Source organism: Symphalangus syndactylus, chromosome 18 (assembly GCF_028878055.3).
Source record: "Symphalangus syndactylus isolate Jambi chromosome 18, NHGRI_mSymSyn1-v2.1_pri, whole genome shotgun sequence".
Lineage (NCBI taxonomy): Eukaryota > Metazoa > Chordata > Mammalia > Primates > Hylobatidae > Symphalangus > Symphalangus syndactylus.
In genome coordinates this window covers 45,142,488-45,161,108 of record NC_072440.2, presented here as the reverse complement: position 1 = coordinate 45,161,108, position 18,621 = coordinate 45,142,488, and the positions used below count along the sequence as shown (strand labels likewise).

The window sequence follows — 18,621 nt, the reverse complement described above, 5'->3', positions numbered from 1 at the left end:
TGGTGGAGGAAGTGTGAGGGGTGGTGAGTGGTCAAAATGTAAGATCTAAGATGTAAGCAGGAGACTTTTTCCAGTCAGCATGAGGGCTGACTTCTACTGGACTTTATTCTACCTTAATAGGAACTCTCTGGGGCATTTTAAGCAGTTGAGTAACATGAGAAGGAGGAAATATATCCTGTCTTGGGCAATTTTAGATGGATTCCTAGTGGTAACATTTTGCCTGGGACTTAAGTCCTAGACATTCGTGGGGAGGAAAGCCAGCAAAACTGTGCCAGAGTAGAACCAGCAGAGACTCAGAGTTAGGGGTTTAGACTTTTTTTTTTTTTTAAAGCAATATTTAATTGGAAGATCTTAGAAAATGTAAAGCCACGCTTATCACAGTAGTGTGTTACTTACCAGGAACCACATGGGCCATAGAGTAATCATCTTCCTGGAGGTAAATTTTGCTCAGATTACTGAACTTTTTACATAATTTTAACTGATATTTTTAGTTGAAAACAATATTTTTTAAAAAGCTTAATTGTATGTTTTATTTAACCCAAGATATCCAGAATAGTATTATTTTAACATAATCAACATAAAAATTATTGAGATTTTTTATGATCAATTTTGAAACTTATTTATTTATTTTTGTGGCAGGGTCTTGCACCATCATCCAGGCTGGAGTGCAGTGGCACTATCGCAGCTCTCTGAAGCCTTGAGCTCCTGGGCTCAAGGGATCCTCCTGCCTCAGCCTCTCAAGTAGCTAGGACTACAGGCATGTGCCAACACACCTGGCTAAATCTAAAAACTTTTCTTTTGTAGAGACAGGGTATCACTTTGTTGACCAGGCTAATCTGGAACTCCTGGGCTCCAGCAATTCTCCTGCCTCTGCCTCCCAAAGTGTTTGGATTATGGGTGTGAGCCACCGCACCCAGCCTAATTTTGACACTTCAAAAAAATGTCACCACTTTTTAACAGTCATTTCTTCCTTTTCTTTGAACTGTGGTAAAATACAGTATAAAATTCAATATTGAAAATCATACTTTTATATTGCAATAAATAAAGATGTATTATGTCGTGTAATGTACTATTTGTATAGATTTTCCAGGTGTTTCAGGTTTTTGATGGCTGCCTGTGGCTACACACCAGACCTCCATCCATTCATACATCTACTCTCATCTATTGTTAAGGAATATTTCATTGAAAAAGTTTGTGAATGACTGAATTGTAAATGACATCCCTGTATAAATGGTTATCAGATAATTCTTATGTGAATCTTCTTTTGCTATTGATTCATCTATCATAAAAATAATCAGTTTTCAAGTTATTAGGCTACCTCTGAATTTTATCTTGCCTTTCTTTGTATTTCCAGATTAGTCCCTCTAAACATTTACCCAACTTTTGGTCTTTATGATAATGAAGATGTCTGACCTCTGGTTGGCCTTTACATTGTTGAAGAGGACTTCGGGAGACCAGGTAGTTCACTGGGTCAGTTGGCTCAATTCAGAGGCATTCACTCATTCTTGCTCTTCGTCCCACCCCGGAGTGTCCTGTAATCCGAATGAACTCTCCCTCTCTGATCTAAGCATTTTTCAATTTGCAATTTTCATGGAGATAATTCTAGGTTTATATGCAATTTTAAGAAATCAGATGGCTAGATCTCGTGTATTCGTCACCCAGTTTCCCCCAATGTAACATTTTACAAAACATTAGTATAATATCACAACCAGGAGATTGACATTACTACCATCTATCCATCTTTTTCAGATTTTCCCAGCTTTATTTGTACTCACGTGTGTGTGTATGTGTGAAAATTGCACAGTTCCATAAAATGTTATCACCTGTATAGGTTTGTGTATCCACCACCACAGTCAAGATACTGACAGTTCCGGCATCACAAGGATCCCTTATTTTACCCATTTACAACCACTCCTACCTTCCTCACCCACCCCGTCCCTATACCCTGGCAACCATTAACAAATATATCCTCCAGTTTTGAAATTTTGTCATTTCAAAAATGTTATATAAATGGATGCATACAGTATGCATTCTTTTGAGAAAGGCCTTTGTGTGGTTCCTATGTAATAATAATGAGTCTGACTCCATTTTCTGATGTTTGCTAGTAGCTTTTATACCCCACCCTTCTCTTTTCCCATTTTGCTCCACATCTGGGCAAGCTGATAAGAAAGCCTGGATTCTTCTGTTGGCACTGAGATTCCAACCATGTGGGCCCCCGCCTGTGTGCAGGAACCCTCACCCCAGCCCCACTCCCCAACGCCTAAGAAAACTTCAAGTCAGTTTTCTTTCCCTGCTCTCTTACATGCTGTTTTTGGACCTGTTTGGGAAGCTTTCCCAGCTGTCTCCAGAAAACCTCATTATATGCGTAATAAACCTTTTCACACTCTTTCGATGTCCATCTGGTGTCATCATTTGAACCATAGTTTAGGTGGGAATTTATCCTATTTCTACAGAATGGCTACAATAGCATAATTCTTGGATATTCATCCAAGTTGTTGCCTGTATAGTATTCCATGGTAGGTATGCATCGCAATTTGTTTAACCATTCACCTGTTGAAGGACATTTCTGGCCTTTACACTTTTTAGCTATTACAAATAAAGCTGCTATGGGCCAGGCATTGTGGCTCATGCCTGTAATCCCAGCACTCTGGGAGGCCGAGGCAGGTGGATCACTTGAGGTCAGGAGTTCGTGACCAGCCTGGACAACATAGCAAAGCCCCATCTCCACAAAAAAATATAAAAATTAGCCGGGCGTGGTGGTGGATGCCTGTAGGTCCAGTTATTCAGGAGGCTGAGGCAGGAGAATTGCTTGAACCTGGGAGGCAGAGTTTGCAGTGAGCTGAGATCATGCCACTGCACTCCAGCCTGGGTGACCGAGCAAGACTCTGTCTCAAAACAAACAAAAATAAGGCTGCTTTAAACTTCATGTGCAGGGTGTTATGTGAACATAAGTTTTCCTTTCCCTGGGATTAAATGCCCAGGAGTTCAATTGCTAGGTCATATGGTACTTATATAATTGCTTTTTAAAGAAACTGCCAAACTATTTTCCAGAGCAGTTATACCATTTTGTGTTCCTATCAGCAATGTTTGAGGGATCCAGTTTCTCTGCATCCTCATCAGCAGTTGATATTGTCACTATCTTTTTCTTTAGCCTTTCTGATAGGTGCGTGGTGATATTATGGCTTTAATTTGCCTTTCCCTAATGGCTAATGGTACTGAACATCTTTTCATGTGCTTATTTGCCATCTGTATAGCCTCTTTGGTGAAATATCTCTTCATATCTTTTGCCCATTTTCTAATATGAACTGTGCTTTTTATTTTTTATTTTATTGTATTATTTTAAAAGTTTTCTTATTTAAAAATAGAGATGGGGTCTCACTATGTTGCCCAAGCTGGTCTTGAACTCCTGGGCTCAAGTGATCCTCCCACCTTGGCCTCCCAAAGTGCTGGAATTACAGGCATAAGGCACCACACCCAGTCACCATGCTTTTTAAATAATGGATTGTGACCTGTGTACTGACAAGTACTTATTGGGATATGGAGGTAGCCTGAGCTGTTTAAATAGCGTTGTGAAATCAGTGTTGAAATAAACAGTTGAAGAAGGAAGGATGACTGGTGTGTCTGCGTGGGGGTGTATATGTGTATGCATAATTGTGTACGACTGTAGCAGGTATTAATCTTAGTTCCCTATATTCAAGTGTGCATCACTTTATTTTCTCTAAATCATCCGAGTACCCATCCTCCTAGGCTGGTGGGAAATTCACACTCAGCCCTTGGTGTCTCTCCCTGCCCTCCAAAGTGTGTAAAGGTCATTAGGTCTTATTAAACACTCTGGCACAGGGAAGATTGTCACTCTAGTTTACAGTTGTGGGTCCACAGTGTTTTCCACTAAAGCACCAGTCCATTATCCCAACCTGTGTATCTCATGCTGGGCAGCTCAGCTGCTAATTCCCCGTTCTTAGAGCACAGGACTCTGTGATGAGGTTGGGAGCATCTAATCAAGTTTCCTCACAGCCTCTGAGGTCTTGACACCTTCTCACAGTCCAGTAGAAATTTCTGCAGTGATGGAAATGTTCCATAACTACTCTGTCCATAGCCACTAGACATATGAGGCTATAGAGCACTTAAAATGCAGCCAGTGCCACCGAGGAGCTGAATTTTTAATTATATTTAATTTTAATTAATTTAGAACTTTAAAACCACACATTGATATTAACTACTGAGGTGGGCAGTACAGCCTAGGGGGTACTGCCACATTCTTGGTTATGATTTATCCTTCTCTTTTGGCTTTCTAACACCTGAAGAAAATCTCTCTTCCTTTCTTGTTGTCCGCAAAACACATCTTATCTCTCCTTGGGGACATCATCCACAGTCTCTATGATGGTATTTATTTTCTATTTCTTTACTTATTTATTTATAATATTTTACTTTTAGAGTCAGAGTCTTGCTATGTTGCTCAGGCTGGCCTCCAACTCCTGGCCTCAAGTGATCTCCCACTTCAGCCCCCCCAAAGCTTAACTTTCATAAAAGACTGAAAAAGCCTCAAATCCCTCTGTTTGCCCCACCCTGCAAAAGGGCTGAGATCAAAAAAATGCCAAGCATTTGGCTACCTCCTTGAAATTGAGAAGAAAGAAGTATAGGGAAGACAAACGTGAGCCAATATGTCAATAAATTGCCATGCCGTGGTGATAGTGTTTGGACGTTTGTCCCTGCCCAAATCTCATATTGAAATGTAATCCCCCACATTGGAGGTGGAGCCTGATGGGAGGTGATTGGATCATGGGAGTAGATTTCACACGAATGGTTTAGCACCATCTGCTTGGTGCTGTCCTTGGAATAGTGAGTGAATTCTCGTGAAATCTGGTCATTTAAAAGTGTGTGGCGCCTCCCCTCCTCTCTCTGTCTGTCTTCCTTACTCCTTTCACCATGTGACATGCCTGCTTTCCCTTTGCCTTCCTCCATGACTGTAAGCTTCATGAGGCTTCCCAGAAGCTGAGCAGATGCCAGCACCATGCTTCCTGTATAACCTGAGAACCGTGAGCGAATGAAACCTCTTTTCTTTATAAATGACCCAGTCTCAGGTATTTCCTTATAGCAATGCAAGAACAGACTAACACACACAGTAACACAGTACGACTGAGGTAGGTATCTCAATGAGGTGACACCACCCTTGTGTCACATCTATCAAGAGCTTCAGTCTAATGTGTGTATAGCACTCTGTGGTTTACCAAACCTCACGCCACTGAACATGTTGCTACATTGCTCCGACTTTACACACAAAGGAATGGAGGTTGGGAGCAGTTAGCAGAAGCTTCAGCAAGTGATTTCTGTAACTATGGTGAGACTTGAATCCACCAGTACACAGCATCCTGGGCTGGCCACTCTGCAGGGCAGATGGAGAGTGATTTACAAGCAGAGCTTTCCGCTCAGCCAAGATTGCAGATTCAGATGCTTCCCCTCTTGGCCATATTTTCTTTTGCAAATAACCAGGCAAATAACCTGATCAGGCAAATAACCAAAGAGATTATTTGCACAATGTTATTGCTTTGGTGTGTTATTTGTGTTAAATAACTACAAATGTTTATTAGTCAGCTCTTCCTCTGCCAGCAGAAGAATGTGGTTGCTGAGATACTTTCGCATCCTGTTGTGGTCTTGAAGTAACAGGAGGGTGTAACAGGGAAGGGGTTAACACTTGTTGCAGCCCTGGCTGAGGGGAACATACAGATACAAGCTCGTTAAGAGCACAGTCAGTTAGCAGTCTGATATTAGTCCTTGAGAAGTTACCCTTAATCAGGCATCCAAATTTCCCTAACATTGTGTGATTCTTTAGGAAAATACAGAATCATCTATTCGCTACGTTTACAAATGTTTTGGTTGATTTCTATGGTCACCCTCTACCCTAATCCAGAATAGAACAGATTGAATATTTAAGGATCATCCTATGTAAATTCAGTTCATTCAACCTCTGCTCTTTAAAAATCTCCTCCTTATGGGCGTTTGCCCCATAATCTTTGCTTACTTTCCAGGTGCTGAGCTTGACCTGCTGAGGGGTCTGTCAGTCTCAGGCTGCTGCTAGTCCCTTGATAAGATAGACGCATTTCCCTGAGAGATATATTTTAAACACATCACTTCCTTCTGGTTTTTAAGATCATTCTGCTGTCCCTTGAACATCTTCAAGGTAGCCCTAAGCCTGCTGGCCTCACCCGCCCCAGTAGGAAGCATGCCCAAGATGATCCTTTCCCCACCCAGAGAGAGAATCACCATGCCCTGTCTCCTGAACATGATTTGACTCTACAGTCAAAAAAAATCCCTTGGGCCTTTGTTCCCTACTTTACCCTGCGAGTCCCAGGGTAGCCTGCTGTCTATTGTCCTCCAGGTCCCCTTCTAGATTCCATTCTCCTGCTGACTAATGGTGTCTGGAATGACGTTCTAGAAATTATTTTCCTCTCCAGGAACAACTTAAGGGGAGGAAGAAGAGGATGCCAGCTAGGAAATCATGTCTACTGATTCCTAGTTTGTCTTTCACTTGCCTGAAATGGTAATCCCAGATATTTCCAAGAGGTTTCAGTCTATACCTACTTTAGCTTATTCCTGAAAGCATAAACCCCACTCACATAAGCCTTTATCTGGAAAAAGGAAGGAGAAGTGGGGGTGGGGGCTGGAAGTGATGGGGAAGCAACTTGACTGGTTTGAGGGGGGATGGTTACAGTGTTGGGGTGAGGCAGGGTGCCTGGAGCAACACATTGTGAATTCTGGAATTTTCTTCTTCTTCTTCTTCTTCTTCTTCTTCTTTTTTTTTTTTTAATTAGAGACAGGGTGTCGCTCTGAGCTCCAGGCCAGAGTGCAGTAGCACAATCATAGCTCACTGTAACCTCAAACTCCTGGACTCAAGCAATCCTCCTGCCTCAGATTCCCAAGTAGCTAGGACTATAGGTGTGCTCCACCATGCCTGGCTAATTTTTAAATTCTTTAATGTAGAGATGATGTCTCACTATATTGCCCAGACTGATCTTGAACTCCTGGGATCAAGCGATAACTTGTTGTTATAATAGTTAATATTATTGTTAGTAATGAGCTATTCCTAATAAGGACCATTCAAGTTATTGCTTTGGCAGAGGAGCAATTAAAGAGTAGATTATTTCCAATTTTCCTCTTAGAGGGTGGGATTTTTTTTTTTTTTTTGAGATGGAGTCTCACTTTGTCACCCAGGCGGGAGTACAATGTCGTGGTCTTGGCTCACTGCAACCTCCGCCTCCCGGGTTCAAGCGATTCTCTTGCCTCAGCCTCCAGAGTAGCTGGGACTACAGGTGCGTGCCACCACACCTGGCTACTTTTTTTTTTTTTTTTTTTTTGTATTTTTAGTAGAGACAGTGTTTCACCATGTTGGCCAGGCTGGTCTCGAACTCCTGAGTTCATGATCTGCTGGTCTCGGCCTCCCAAAGTGCTGGGATTACAGGCGGGAGCCACCGCGCCCGGCTGGGGGTGGGATTTTTAAACTTGGATTTTATCAGCATATGCACTGGGGCTTACATTTGTCATAAACACTAGAAAAAACAACACATTGTCCACTTAATTTGAAGGCTACAAGACATGGTGCGGCTGATCTGTTTTCCACAGCTGCAGCCATAGGTCCCTTTTCCTTCTCCACTGTCACCTGAGCCAGGTTCCTAGCTGTTCTCTGTTACAGTCTTTGCCAGGGACAAACACTGACTCAGGGGACAGTGACTGGAGGCAAACTGTCATGTTTCTCAGTCAGTGACACTCTCCCAACCAGCATCACTTGACCCACCCTCACCCCAGACACTAGATTCCCACCCTAGGGCAGCTATTCCAGACCTAACGCATCTAATCGGAGACCTTTTCCCTTCCTCCTTTTCATTCCATCCCCCACAGCAAAGCTGTCATCTTGTGTGTTAAACATTCCTGGCCTTGCCAAGTAACTAACTAATGGGATAAGCTGCTTGTATTGTGATAATGGGTTGTAACAGCCAGAGCCTGGGATGGGAACGGTGCTCAGATGCCTTCAAGGGCAGGTGGGTACCAATGTGAGATGTTGGGTATGCCATAATTGGGAAATACTGGGCTAACGGCAACTTGGGTAGCAGCAAAAACTCTGCCTATAGGGATTATCTTAGTTCATTTTATGCTTCTATAACAGAATTCCTGAGACTACGTAATTTATAAGAACAGAGATTTATTTCTCACAGTTCTAAAGATTGGGACGTTCAAGGTTGAAGGGCTGGCATCTGGCAAGGGCTTCTTGATGCATCATCCCGTGAAGGAAGGCAGAAGGTCAAGAGATCACGCACATGAGAGAAAGAGGGAAGGGGCTGAACTCATGCTTTTATCAGGAATCCACTCCTGCAATACAGGCCTTAATCCATCCAGGAGGGCTCTGCCTCTTCACCCTCATGACCTACTCATCTCTTAAAGGTCTCACCTCTCAGTGCTGTTGCATTGGGGATATTTCCAACACAAGAACTTTGGAGGACACATTCAAACCCAAGCAGGAATTTAAATTTGATTCAAAATGCTGGTGGCTATAGTTTGCTGTCCCAGATGAAAGCGTGAACTTCTTGTTTTAGTCAATCAGTAAAAGGGTAAGGCCCTCTTTTTTTGTTGTTTGTTTTTTTGAGACGGAGTTTCACTCTTGTTGCCCAGGCTGAAGTACAACGGTGCAATCTCGGCTCACTGCAACCTCTGCCTCCTGGGTTCAAGTGATTCTCCTGCCTCAGTCTCCCGAGTAGCTGGGATTACAGGCATGTGCCACCACGCCCTAATTTTGTATTTTCATTAGAGATGGTGTTTCTCCATGTTGGTCAAGCTGGTCTCGAACTCCCGACCTCAGGTGATCTGCCCGCCTCGGCCAAAGTGCTGGGATTATAGGCGTGAGCCACTGCGCCCGGCCTAGCCCTCTTTTAAGAACCCAAGTTTGGTGTTCTGAGGTGAAGGGCTGCATGAGATAAGAATATGGTCGGGATAATTTTGAGCATGGTCTTCATTAGCAAAAGAAATGTTTCTCCTGAACAAAAGTTGCCAAGGGCATTGAAGTTAAACTGTTTTGGTAAAGATAATGGAAAGCAGCCCTGCCAGCCCATTGGCCATCATGGTTCTCAAAGACTTAGGGAGGAGAAAAAACTTTGGAGCTGGAATCTGCAATTCTGTTGTTGGTTCTGTGTCTAGAAATGGAAAACTAGGCCCTGCTGGAAACAAAAAGAGCCTCTCCCTGATAAGACCAGCAGGCAGATAAGAGTGGTTTGTGGGGTTTTATTAGGACCGGAAGCCTCAGAGCTAAACTTCTAGATTTTAAACAGTTCAGAATAAGATTTATGGAACAAGATCAGTGATTAGTAATCTCTAATTATAGTGAGATAAAGTACTACTTGTATAAAATACATGTTCTTTCTAAGAATTCATAAGCAAGGAAAAATAATGAGAAAGATTCAAGGGCCAGGCGCAGTGGCTCATGACTGAAATCCCACCACTTTGGGAGGCTGAGACAGGCAAATTGCTTGAGCTCAAGAGTTCAAGATCAGCCTGGGCAACATGGCAAAACCCCATCTCTACAAAAAAATAAAGAAATAAAAATTAGCCAGTTGTGGTGGTGTGTGCCTATAGTCCCAGATACTCACTCTGGAGGCTGAGGTGGGAGGATCACTTGAGCTCAGGAGGTGGAAGTTGCAGTGAGCCGAGATCACATCAGCCAAGCCTGGGTGATTAAATCTTTTAAAAATATTTAAAAGACATAGACACTAAAAATAAAATTAGTTGAGTATTCTATTCCAGGTACTGTCTTAAGCACTAACTTAAACTGTCTTACACACTAACTTAAACTTCTTAACAACACCCTAAGAAAAAGGTATAATTATTCACATTTTACAGATGAGGACATTGAGGATCAGAGAGATTAAGAAACTTGTCCAACTCACCCAACCAGTAGATGACTCTAGGGAACATACTCCTTCTGCTTTGGTTTTTATGGAAAAATCATTATAGATGGAGGGGATGTTCAGGGCTCTGCAGCTTCAGTTAGAAAGATTTGGGAGAAGCCTGACCCTTATGGTATCCATTTTGGTCTAACAATACGATCATTCATGTTCCAAGCCAAAATTGGAGTAGGTAAAGTATTTTTGTCTCTCGACTTCCAGATGCCTACCAGGTAAAGAGAAAATTCTTGAGCATGCTCTAGAACGTTCTGTCTAGTTCCCAGCTACAATTCTAGCCTGTCTCCCCTCTCACATGCCTGTAGTCTACCCACCCTAGACTAGCTTCTCATCCTCTGGGCTTGTGCCCCTACTGCTTCCCTTTGCTGGGTGTACCCCAAGTCTGCCTCATGCATTCCTACTCTCTTTTAAAAATCCAGCTTGGGTCATCTCCTCTGTAAGGCTGTTCTACCCTTGCCCCCTCACTTCCCAGTCTGACAGACAGAATTAGTCACTGCTTTTGTGCTCTCAAACCCCATTGCACATTTCTCTTAGCGATATCATTGCATTGTATCACAACGTGTGTTTCAGTCTGATGCGTCTTAAGATTTTTAAATGCTTCTGGAAATACAGTGCTTATCTTGGGTATGCCACCTAGTTTGGGCTTTAACCAAATGTTTCTAGACTCTACAAGAATGCACAGTCCTTCAGTTAATAGGGTAGCTCTGGAGGAAAAAAATGTGCATGATCCTCAGACAAAGCACATCTGTTATTCATAGCTTCAATAACAGGTGCTTTGCCAATTAGCACAGTTAATGTCAGAATTGTTTCTTACAGGTGAAATTAGTGGCATGTTGATTAACATGATGAAAGTTAGAAATGGGATCTGTTTGGTGAATAGAAAGATAAGTAGACTAGTTAAAAGAGCTTAGAGACTCTCCACTCTTGCATGAATAAAATATCCAGCACTCTTAGAATGATGCCTTTACCTGGTCTTGGGCCTAGCCATAAACTGTGGAAGATTCTGGCTGCTCAATGCTGGCTAAACTGGCAGCATTATTCTGCCTCTGGAATCCCAGAAATTGTCTTAGAGAACTTTGCAAGGAAGATTATATGGACCACTTTTTTGCTTGCTTACTAACAAATATTTAGTTAACAAGTGTCTGTGTATGCAGCAGAATTTGGCCAGTGGCTTGCTTTGTTCACGATTGCGTAACATTTGTGGAGAAGAATAGCTGGCAGTTCTGACTTAACAACTCCTAGGTTGCAATTATCCACACATGACCAATCTGGCTCGGGTCAGTTTTCAACACCCACTCACTGGAGTGTGTCCATACTGCTTCCCTATTTTCCAGGTGGTTCTTATCTATTTAATAACAACTTACTTCTTCAGGAGAAATAGACTATTGCATTATTACATTAACAATTCACTCTGATTGTAAAAACACACCCGGATTTCAAAAGTATTAAAAGATTAAAGAAATGTGCATCTTGGCCAGGCACGTTGGCTCACACCTGTAATCCCAGCACTTTGGGTGGCTGAGGCAGGTGGATCACTTGAGGTCAGGAGTTTGAGACTGGCCAATATGGTGAAACCCTGTGTCTACTAAAAATACAAAAAATTAGCCAGGCGTGGTGGCAGGCACCTGTAATCTCAGCTACTAGGGAGGCCGAGGCACAAGAATCTCTTGAATCCAGGAGGCCGATATGGCAGTGAGCCAAGATCGTGCCGCTGCACTCCAGCCTGGATGACAGAGCAAGATTCCATCTCAAAAAAGAAAAAAAAATGTGCATCTTGAATAAAAGCAAACACAATGTCAGATCTCCCTTCACAACTTGCCTGTGTTTTAACCAGGTGCTCACTGCCTAAACTCAGATGCAAGGCAACTGTGGGGTTTCTTTTCTTGTGCTGGGACAAGCCAATGGGAGATATTTGGGGACAGGGAAGTCTCTCCAGGGCCCCTGCAATCACATCAAGCTGGTTTTTATCTCTGAGTCACAGACTTAGCTTTCTTCTCCTAGTTCCTTCGACATGAAGGAGGTCTCTTGATTTTGAGATATAAACACTGAGGCAATGAATGAGAGTAAACAACCTTGTCAAAGGCCCCTTCAAAGAAAGTCAGTGGTAAAGCAAAACACACCAGCAGTGTTCCAACTCTCAGTTAATTCACCAGTGAAGCCGCAAGGCCTCTCCTTTCCATGGGCTCCAGCATAAAGCATTTTGACAGATGAATTCCTGACCTGAACAATTCCTTGCCTTTAAAATTCATAAAAGCATAGCAGAACAGAACAGAACATTGAGTGCAAATAAACCTGTCCACTAGTAGTTCTTATAGCTCCTGTTTGGTTCCACAGGAAAATAACAAGTGAAAACGTGCTTTTTATTACTCTTTAGAAGATATTTCTTTAGAAAGCAAGGTAGAAATGGTGTACTTCCCCTTCCCAAGTAAAACTTCTCAAAATTTTCAGTTTTCAGATTCTCCTTGTCTGTCAGTGGCATTATTAAAGTTGTCCTGTGTTCAACAGAGAATTGAAATAGACTGTGGGAGGGATGGAGAGAGGCGTGCTAAAGAGACAGAAAATATGGTTTCAATCCTCAAGAAACACAAGTTGTAGATTAGGAGACACACCACAAAGAAGATAATTATAGTACTGAGTGAAGCTCTGGAAAGCATTTGTTCATGTCTCTGTTGATGAATCTCTCTTTTTTCCCCTCTCTTTCTTTTTTTTAAAATAGAGACAGATGTCTTGCTATGTTGCCCAGCCTGGTCTCCAACTCCTGGCTTCAAGCAATTCCTCCTGCCTCGGCCTCTCCAAGTGCTGGGATTACAGGAATTAGCCACCATGCTCATGCTCCATTGACTAATCTGTTAATAGTCCTATCTTTGAGTAAGGTCAACCATGGAGAAAATGCTGGAAGAGGTAAGGTCTAAATTGGGGGATGGGAGGATTATGATGGAGGAAGGGGAACAGCATTCCAGGGTGACACAGTTTTGTTGTGTCCCCATCCAAATCTCATCTTGAATTGTAGTTTCCATAATCCCCACATGTCATGGGAGGGACCCAGTAGGAGGTAACTGAATCACAGGGGCCGTTACCCCCATGCTGCTGTTCTCATGATAGTGAGTTCTCATGAGATCTGATGGTTTTATAAGGCTTTTCGCCCTTGCTTGGCACTTCTCTCTGCTGCCACCATGTGAAGAAGGATGTGTTTGCTTCCCCTTCTGCCATGATTGTAAGTTTCTTGAGGCCTCCCTGGCCATGCGAAACTGTGAGTCAATTAAACCTCTTTCTTTTATAAATGACCCAGTCTTGGGCAGTCCTTTACAGCAGTGTGAGAATGGACCAATACACAGAGTTAGTATTCCAGAGTAAGGTGAAGTTTCACAAAGGTAGAAATAAGCAGGTCAAATCCCAGCAGAGTCCCAGGTCATGGTCTTTGGGTTCACTTAGACCTTGCCATCCTTCACCACTTTCCAGTTGTGTCATGCTAGACCACTTCTAGCCTGTCTCCTTGGCTACAAAAATGGGATCATTAGATCTGCCTCATAGCATTGCTTTGAGAATGAAATAAAATAACATGCAATGTTAGAGTAGATGTTAAATACATGTGCAGTTTTCCTTTGGAGTAGAAAGTTACTAAATGAAACTGGTGAGAGAAGGGGTTGAGGTCACTGGCAAAATGAAAGGGAACCCCAAATGTTTAAACTTTGTATTGCTTCCTAGAAGATTAAATTAACATCTCCATATGGAAGCTTTTAGGGTTAAAATACACCAGACAGGACAACTCAGTTATAATTTAAAGCGTGTGCTAAAAAAAATCAATAAGTAAAAAGATATACAGCTCAGTAGTTAATAAAGGAGACAAGTTTTATAGCCCCTGTTCTATAAGCAAAGCATAAGCATAATGAATTCGAGTTTAATATCTGAAAAGTAGGAAAAAAAAGGAAACCTATTTAACTCTAAAAAAGCAAAACAAAACAAACCATATTAAATTGCTGACCATGGTGTAGGTAGTAATATTGAGCAGTAAAAATTATTGGGCATAGACAGGTTTCCATTAATAAGCTGACATTGACACTGTGCTCTCAAAGATTCTAAGATATAAGTATAATCGGAAAGCAGAGGTGAAAGGAAGACCCCCCCAAAGAAAATAAAAGTTATTGTTTAAGTTAGCGATTTCAGATGACAGATGGTGCATTAAAAAAACAACAAAGGCTGGGCACAGTGGCTCACGCCTATAACCCCAGCACTTTGGGAGGCTGAGGTAGGTGGATTGCTTGAGCTCAGGAGTTTGAGACCTGCCTGGGCAACATAGCAAAACCCCATCTCTACAAAAAATACAAAAATTAGCCAGGCATGGTGATGCATGCCTGTAACCCCAACTACTTGGGAGGCTGAGGTGGGAGAATTGCCTGAGCCAGGGGAGGTGGAGGCTGCAGTGAATTTTGATCACATCGCTGCACTCCAGCCTGGGTGACAGAGCAAGACCCCGTCTCAAAAATCAATCGAACAAACGTAAAAACCTCTCATTTGACATGTACTTTATGTGTTAGGGCACAATACACTTTGAATACGCTACCTATGATTCTTTTTCTAGGTGGAGAGAAGAAAGTGCAAACCACAAAGTGACTGAGGCAGATCTCAATCAATTAGAAGTTTATTTTGCCAAGGCTGAGAAAGCACCCAGGAAAAACAAACACAGCTCATAGTAGAATTTGTGACCTGTGCTTTTTCCAAAGAGAGTTTTGGGAACTTCGGTATTTAAAAGGGAAAGAGCAAGCAGGAGGGAAGAGAAAAAAGTAGGCAATGAGGCAAGTGGTTACATTCTTGTGAGGTTCTGGTTAGTACTTGGTAAATCTACATTTTACACATGAGTAGAGGAAAAGTCAATTATGCATTCATCTGGGGCTCAGTAAATCTACGTTTTTCACCAGCCAAAGTAAGCATGTGAAATTACAGCTACTTGTTTGGGAACAAAAGGAAGGCGGTTTTTATGTGACTCAATTGCCAAGCTTAACTTTCTCTGGCATAGTGAGTTTGGGGTCCCGGGATTCTACTTTCCTTTAGCAATGGTTTTGTCCTTCAGTTTTTCACCTCTGTCTTATAAAGAGCTCTGTCAGTTAGGGAAGCAGATGTCACAGGCAAACTGGTGTAATTTTGCAACGGTTTATTTACAGAGTGACTCTTTGTGGAGCTGTGGACATACGGGAGGCATAGGAGATGGTGCAGTATCCCAGGGCAAATATCCGCAGAGCTGCTGTCATCCCTGAGTCTGGAGCTTTGGGGAAGGAAGCAGCTACCAGAACCTGGAAGGAGAGTCACATAGAGGAGGCTGCCTTGAGAGAAGATGTTATCTTCAACTGGGGGATGCAGTCAGCCTGAGGTAATCTGTTAGAGAGGAGTCAGGTAAGTGAATATACTGAGGTCACTGTCAACTTCCTTCTGTTTCCCTGCGCAGCCTCCCACTTGCCAAACCCAGCCAGAAGGCAGAGAGTATTGGAGACCATTGATGTAGCCCATCCTGCCTTCAGGCAGACAGCAGATCTGTAGGGGACCCCAGAAAATATCTGACATAAGAACAGAGGCATTGTGGTGGAGGAGGAGCCAGACAGGAAAAGAACTAGAATTTGGCTGGTACATTGGTTGGGTAGAGTAGCCATAACAACACACCATAGACTGGGTGGCTTAACAGAAATGTGTTTCTCATAGCTCTGGAAGCTGGAAGTCCAAGATCAAGAAGTTGGTTAGCTTGCTTTCTTGTGAGTCTTCCCTCTTGGCTAGCAGGTGGCCACCTCACTGTGTCCTCACATGTTTTTCTTCTCTGTGCACATGCATTGCTGGTGTCTCTTCTTTTAACAGCAGCCATATTGGATTAGGGCCCCACCCCTCTTTTACCTCATTTAACCTTAATTACCTCTTTAAAGGTCCTGTCTCCAAATCCATTCACATTACGGGTTAGGAAGGGGAACACAGTTCAGTCCATAACAGTTGGCGATAGGGTTTACACTCCCAGTAAGTCCTTTATGGTTGCTATGAGTATGAGTTAGAGTAGCCCACGGAACTCCCAAAGTCTCTCATTCTGTTGTGACTGTTCATTACACTATTCCTCCAAACCTCCTTTTTCTGGTATTGGATGTCCATTTCTAACCCTCTGGCCACAGGCACTCTGACCTGGGTTATTGATTTCCAGGTGCTAACTCAGAGAACTTCATTCTAGTCTAGCATTTCATTCAGTCCTATGAGTAACTTTGCGTTCTTGCCAGCATTGTGAATCAACAGTCTCCCTTTTTACTAAGTCTATTTAGTAAAATTTGAGTTGGGTTCCTGCCACTTGTGTCCCCAAGTCCTGACTAGTCCTGACCAGGGATAAAGGGCACTTATTTGTGAGAATTTTGTTCTAGTAGCAGGAAAAATTAGAAATGTCATCCTTAAGATTTGAGGCTAGTTTTCTAAAATAACAACAGTTTATCCCTTCCCCTAGCAGACAGGTCTACCCCTTCAAGGAATCTACAGAGCCAGGGAGGAGACAAAACACCCCTGTTTAGTGACCACTGCAGCCAGTCGTGATGTTTCTCAACGGGACCTTTAGAAAGATATCAAGCACAACAACATTACTGTTCACATTCAGAAAAATGAGACAGTGCAATAAAAGGGCATTCACAGATCACTCAGGTGTCAGAGAAGGGTTAAAGATAGACCCCTCTGGCTGCTCATTTAGCCACGCTCCTTGTTCTTGATGGGATGGGTGAGTTGAAGCCAGGATGCCCTGGAGACAAAAGCAGCTTAGTCAACCCTCCAATAAAACGCCCTGAATATGTTGTCTCAGAGGCCGTAGACAGCCGCTGTGCTAAATTATTCACTCTGACTTTTACTGGATACCTTCCTCCCATTTCAATTACTTGAGATTTTTATAGAAAATTGGCTGTGGGAATTTGACCGTTCCAACTGCCTGGTAATAATCTGGTCTGAATAGTAAACTCAGCATGAGCTGATTCTAGGACGAACCAGAGCATTCTCAAAAGAATTCGAGGAGAGCTGCCTTTGGCTGCAAAGAAAACTAGGAATCTGTTTATACAAAATGATGCTATTTATTTGTGAGAATATTTTGCTATTTACATAGTAGGAGGAAAATGTTAGAAATGCCACCCTTAACCAAGATTTGATGCCAGTTTTGAAAAACAGCAACCAGGGCCAGACATGGTGGCTCACGCCTATAATCCCAGCACTTTGGGTGGCCAAGGTGGGAGGATCACTTGAGCTCAGGAGTTCAAGACCAACCTGGGCAACAAGGTGAAATCCCATCTCTACAAAAAATACAAAAATTATCTGAGTGTGGTGGCATGCACCGGTAGTCCCAGCTACTTGGGAGATTGAGGTGGGAAGATCGTCTGAGCCCAGGAGGTTGAGGCTGGGGTGAGCTGTGATTACTCCACTGCACTCCAGCCTGGGCTACAGAGCAAGCCACTGTCTCAAAAAAAAAAAAAAAAGCAACTAGCCCTTTCATAAATGCTTTGACCACAGTAGGGCTCTGCAAATGCTTTTAAACATCTGTATTAGAATATAAACATAATATGTAATAAATATAAATACATATAAGTATATATATTAAATAAATGTATAAATATAATATAAAGAAATCTTGACACAGTCACACACCTGTTAGCTAAAAGCTTGGCCAGGTGCTTATTCTGTGCCAGGTACTATGGTCTATTTACATCTATTAATTTATCTAATGTTAACAAGAAGCCAATTCGTAATGATGATGTTATCCCCATTTTGCAAACAAGGAAGCTGAGACTCTAAGATTAAGTGACATGGTGAATTTAACACAATCTCTAAGTGGTGGTTTGATTTCAGAGTCTGGTTCATCATTGCAAGCTAAAATACTTCAAAGTTAAACATGTTTGAAGCAGAAAAGAATAAATATCAAATTCTTTAATTAGTTTTCTTACACTCCATAGTTAATGCAAATCATTTCTTGAGTGTTCTTTCATTCACATCAATAGTGCTTATAAATACAACAAAAATCATTTTGGATCCCCTTTCAAACACATGACATTATGTTTCAGATTGTGGGCTCACTCTCACTTGATTAATATCTATAGTGATTATCTGCTTATGTGAGAACTGGAGGGTGTCTAAGTTTGAGGGCCAAGACGGATGGCCAGAGGGGTGGCAAGACTCACCCCGAGGGTAGAGAGCGTCGTTAGCACAAACTCGGTTTGAGAATAGGAGGCAGCATGAGAAGAGAGTTCAATTAGAGCTTTCAGGCTTTGCTCTTTTTCTGAATCCTCCAGAACATGTGCCAGAGCACCAAGGAGACGAACTAGTAAAACTCAAAGAGCCAGGAGCCCTTACACTAGTGTCTTCAACAGCTCAATGGCAGGAGGCAGTGTGGCCCAGCATTGCTGCACTTCAGTGTGGGGACTGCCCGAGCACAGGCCACAGAGGGCTGCATGGCTCTGAAACAGGGCAGGGTGGATGGATCAGACCAGCCTAGATCCAGCATAGAGAGGTAGCAGTCTCCAAGCAGGAGGGAGGGAACTAACAGGTACCACATTACAGCTACAAGAACTTACCAGAGGAGTGATATTCTCTATTCACAGCCAAGTCCTCTCCATTCCCACACTCAGTTAATCTACCCAGGAGCTTATGTAACTACTTGGGATAATTTTGAGGGAGCTAGACTTCCCCA

The 18,621-nt window shown here is 42.6% G+C and overlaps 1 protein-coding gene across 4 annotated transcripts in view; it reads left to right on the top strand.

Moving 5' to 3' along the window:
• SNX18 (sorting nexin 18) overlaps nucleotides 1-18,621 on the top strand; it is a 284,676-nt gene that overhangs the window by 85,418 nt on the left and 180,637 nt on the right. The window contains exons 2-3 of one of the 4 annotated variants that reach the window (XR_008652392.2): nucleotides 12,661-12,845; nucleotides 15,104-15,812. The exons of 2 other annotated variants lie outside the window; for them this stretch is intronic. Coding sequence is in view for 1 of the 2 variants with exons in the window: in XM_063622652.1 (XP_063478722.1) it covers nucleotides 1,355-1,359 (5 nt within the window). In the remaining variant the exon portion in view is untranslated. Of the gene's footprint in view, nucleotides 1-1,354; nucleotides 1,372-12,660; nucleotides 12,846-15,103; nucleotides 15,813-18,621 lie in introns of those variants that run through there. One more of the 4 variants, XM_063622652.1, reaches the window with a different exon arrangement.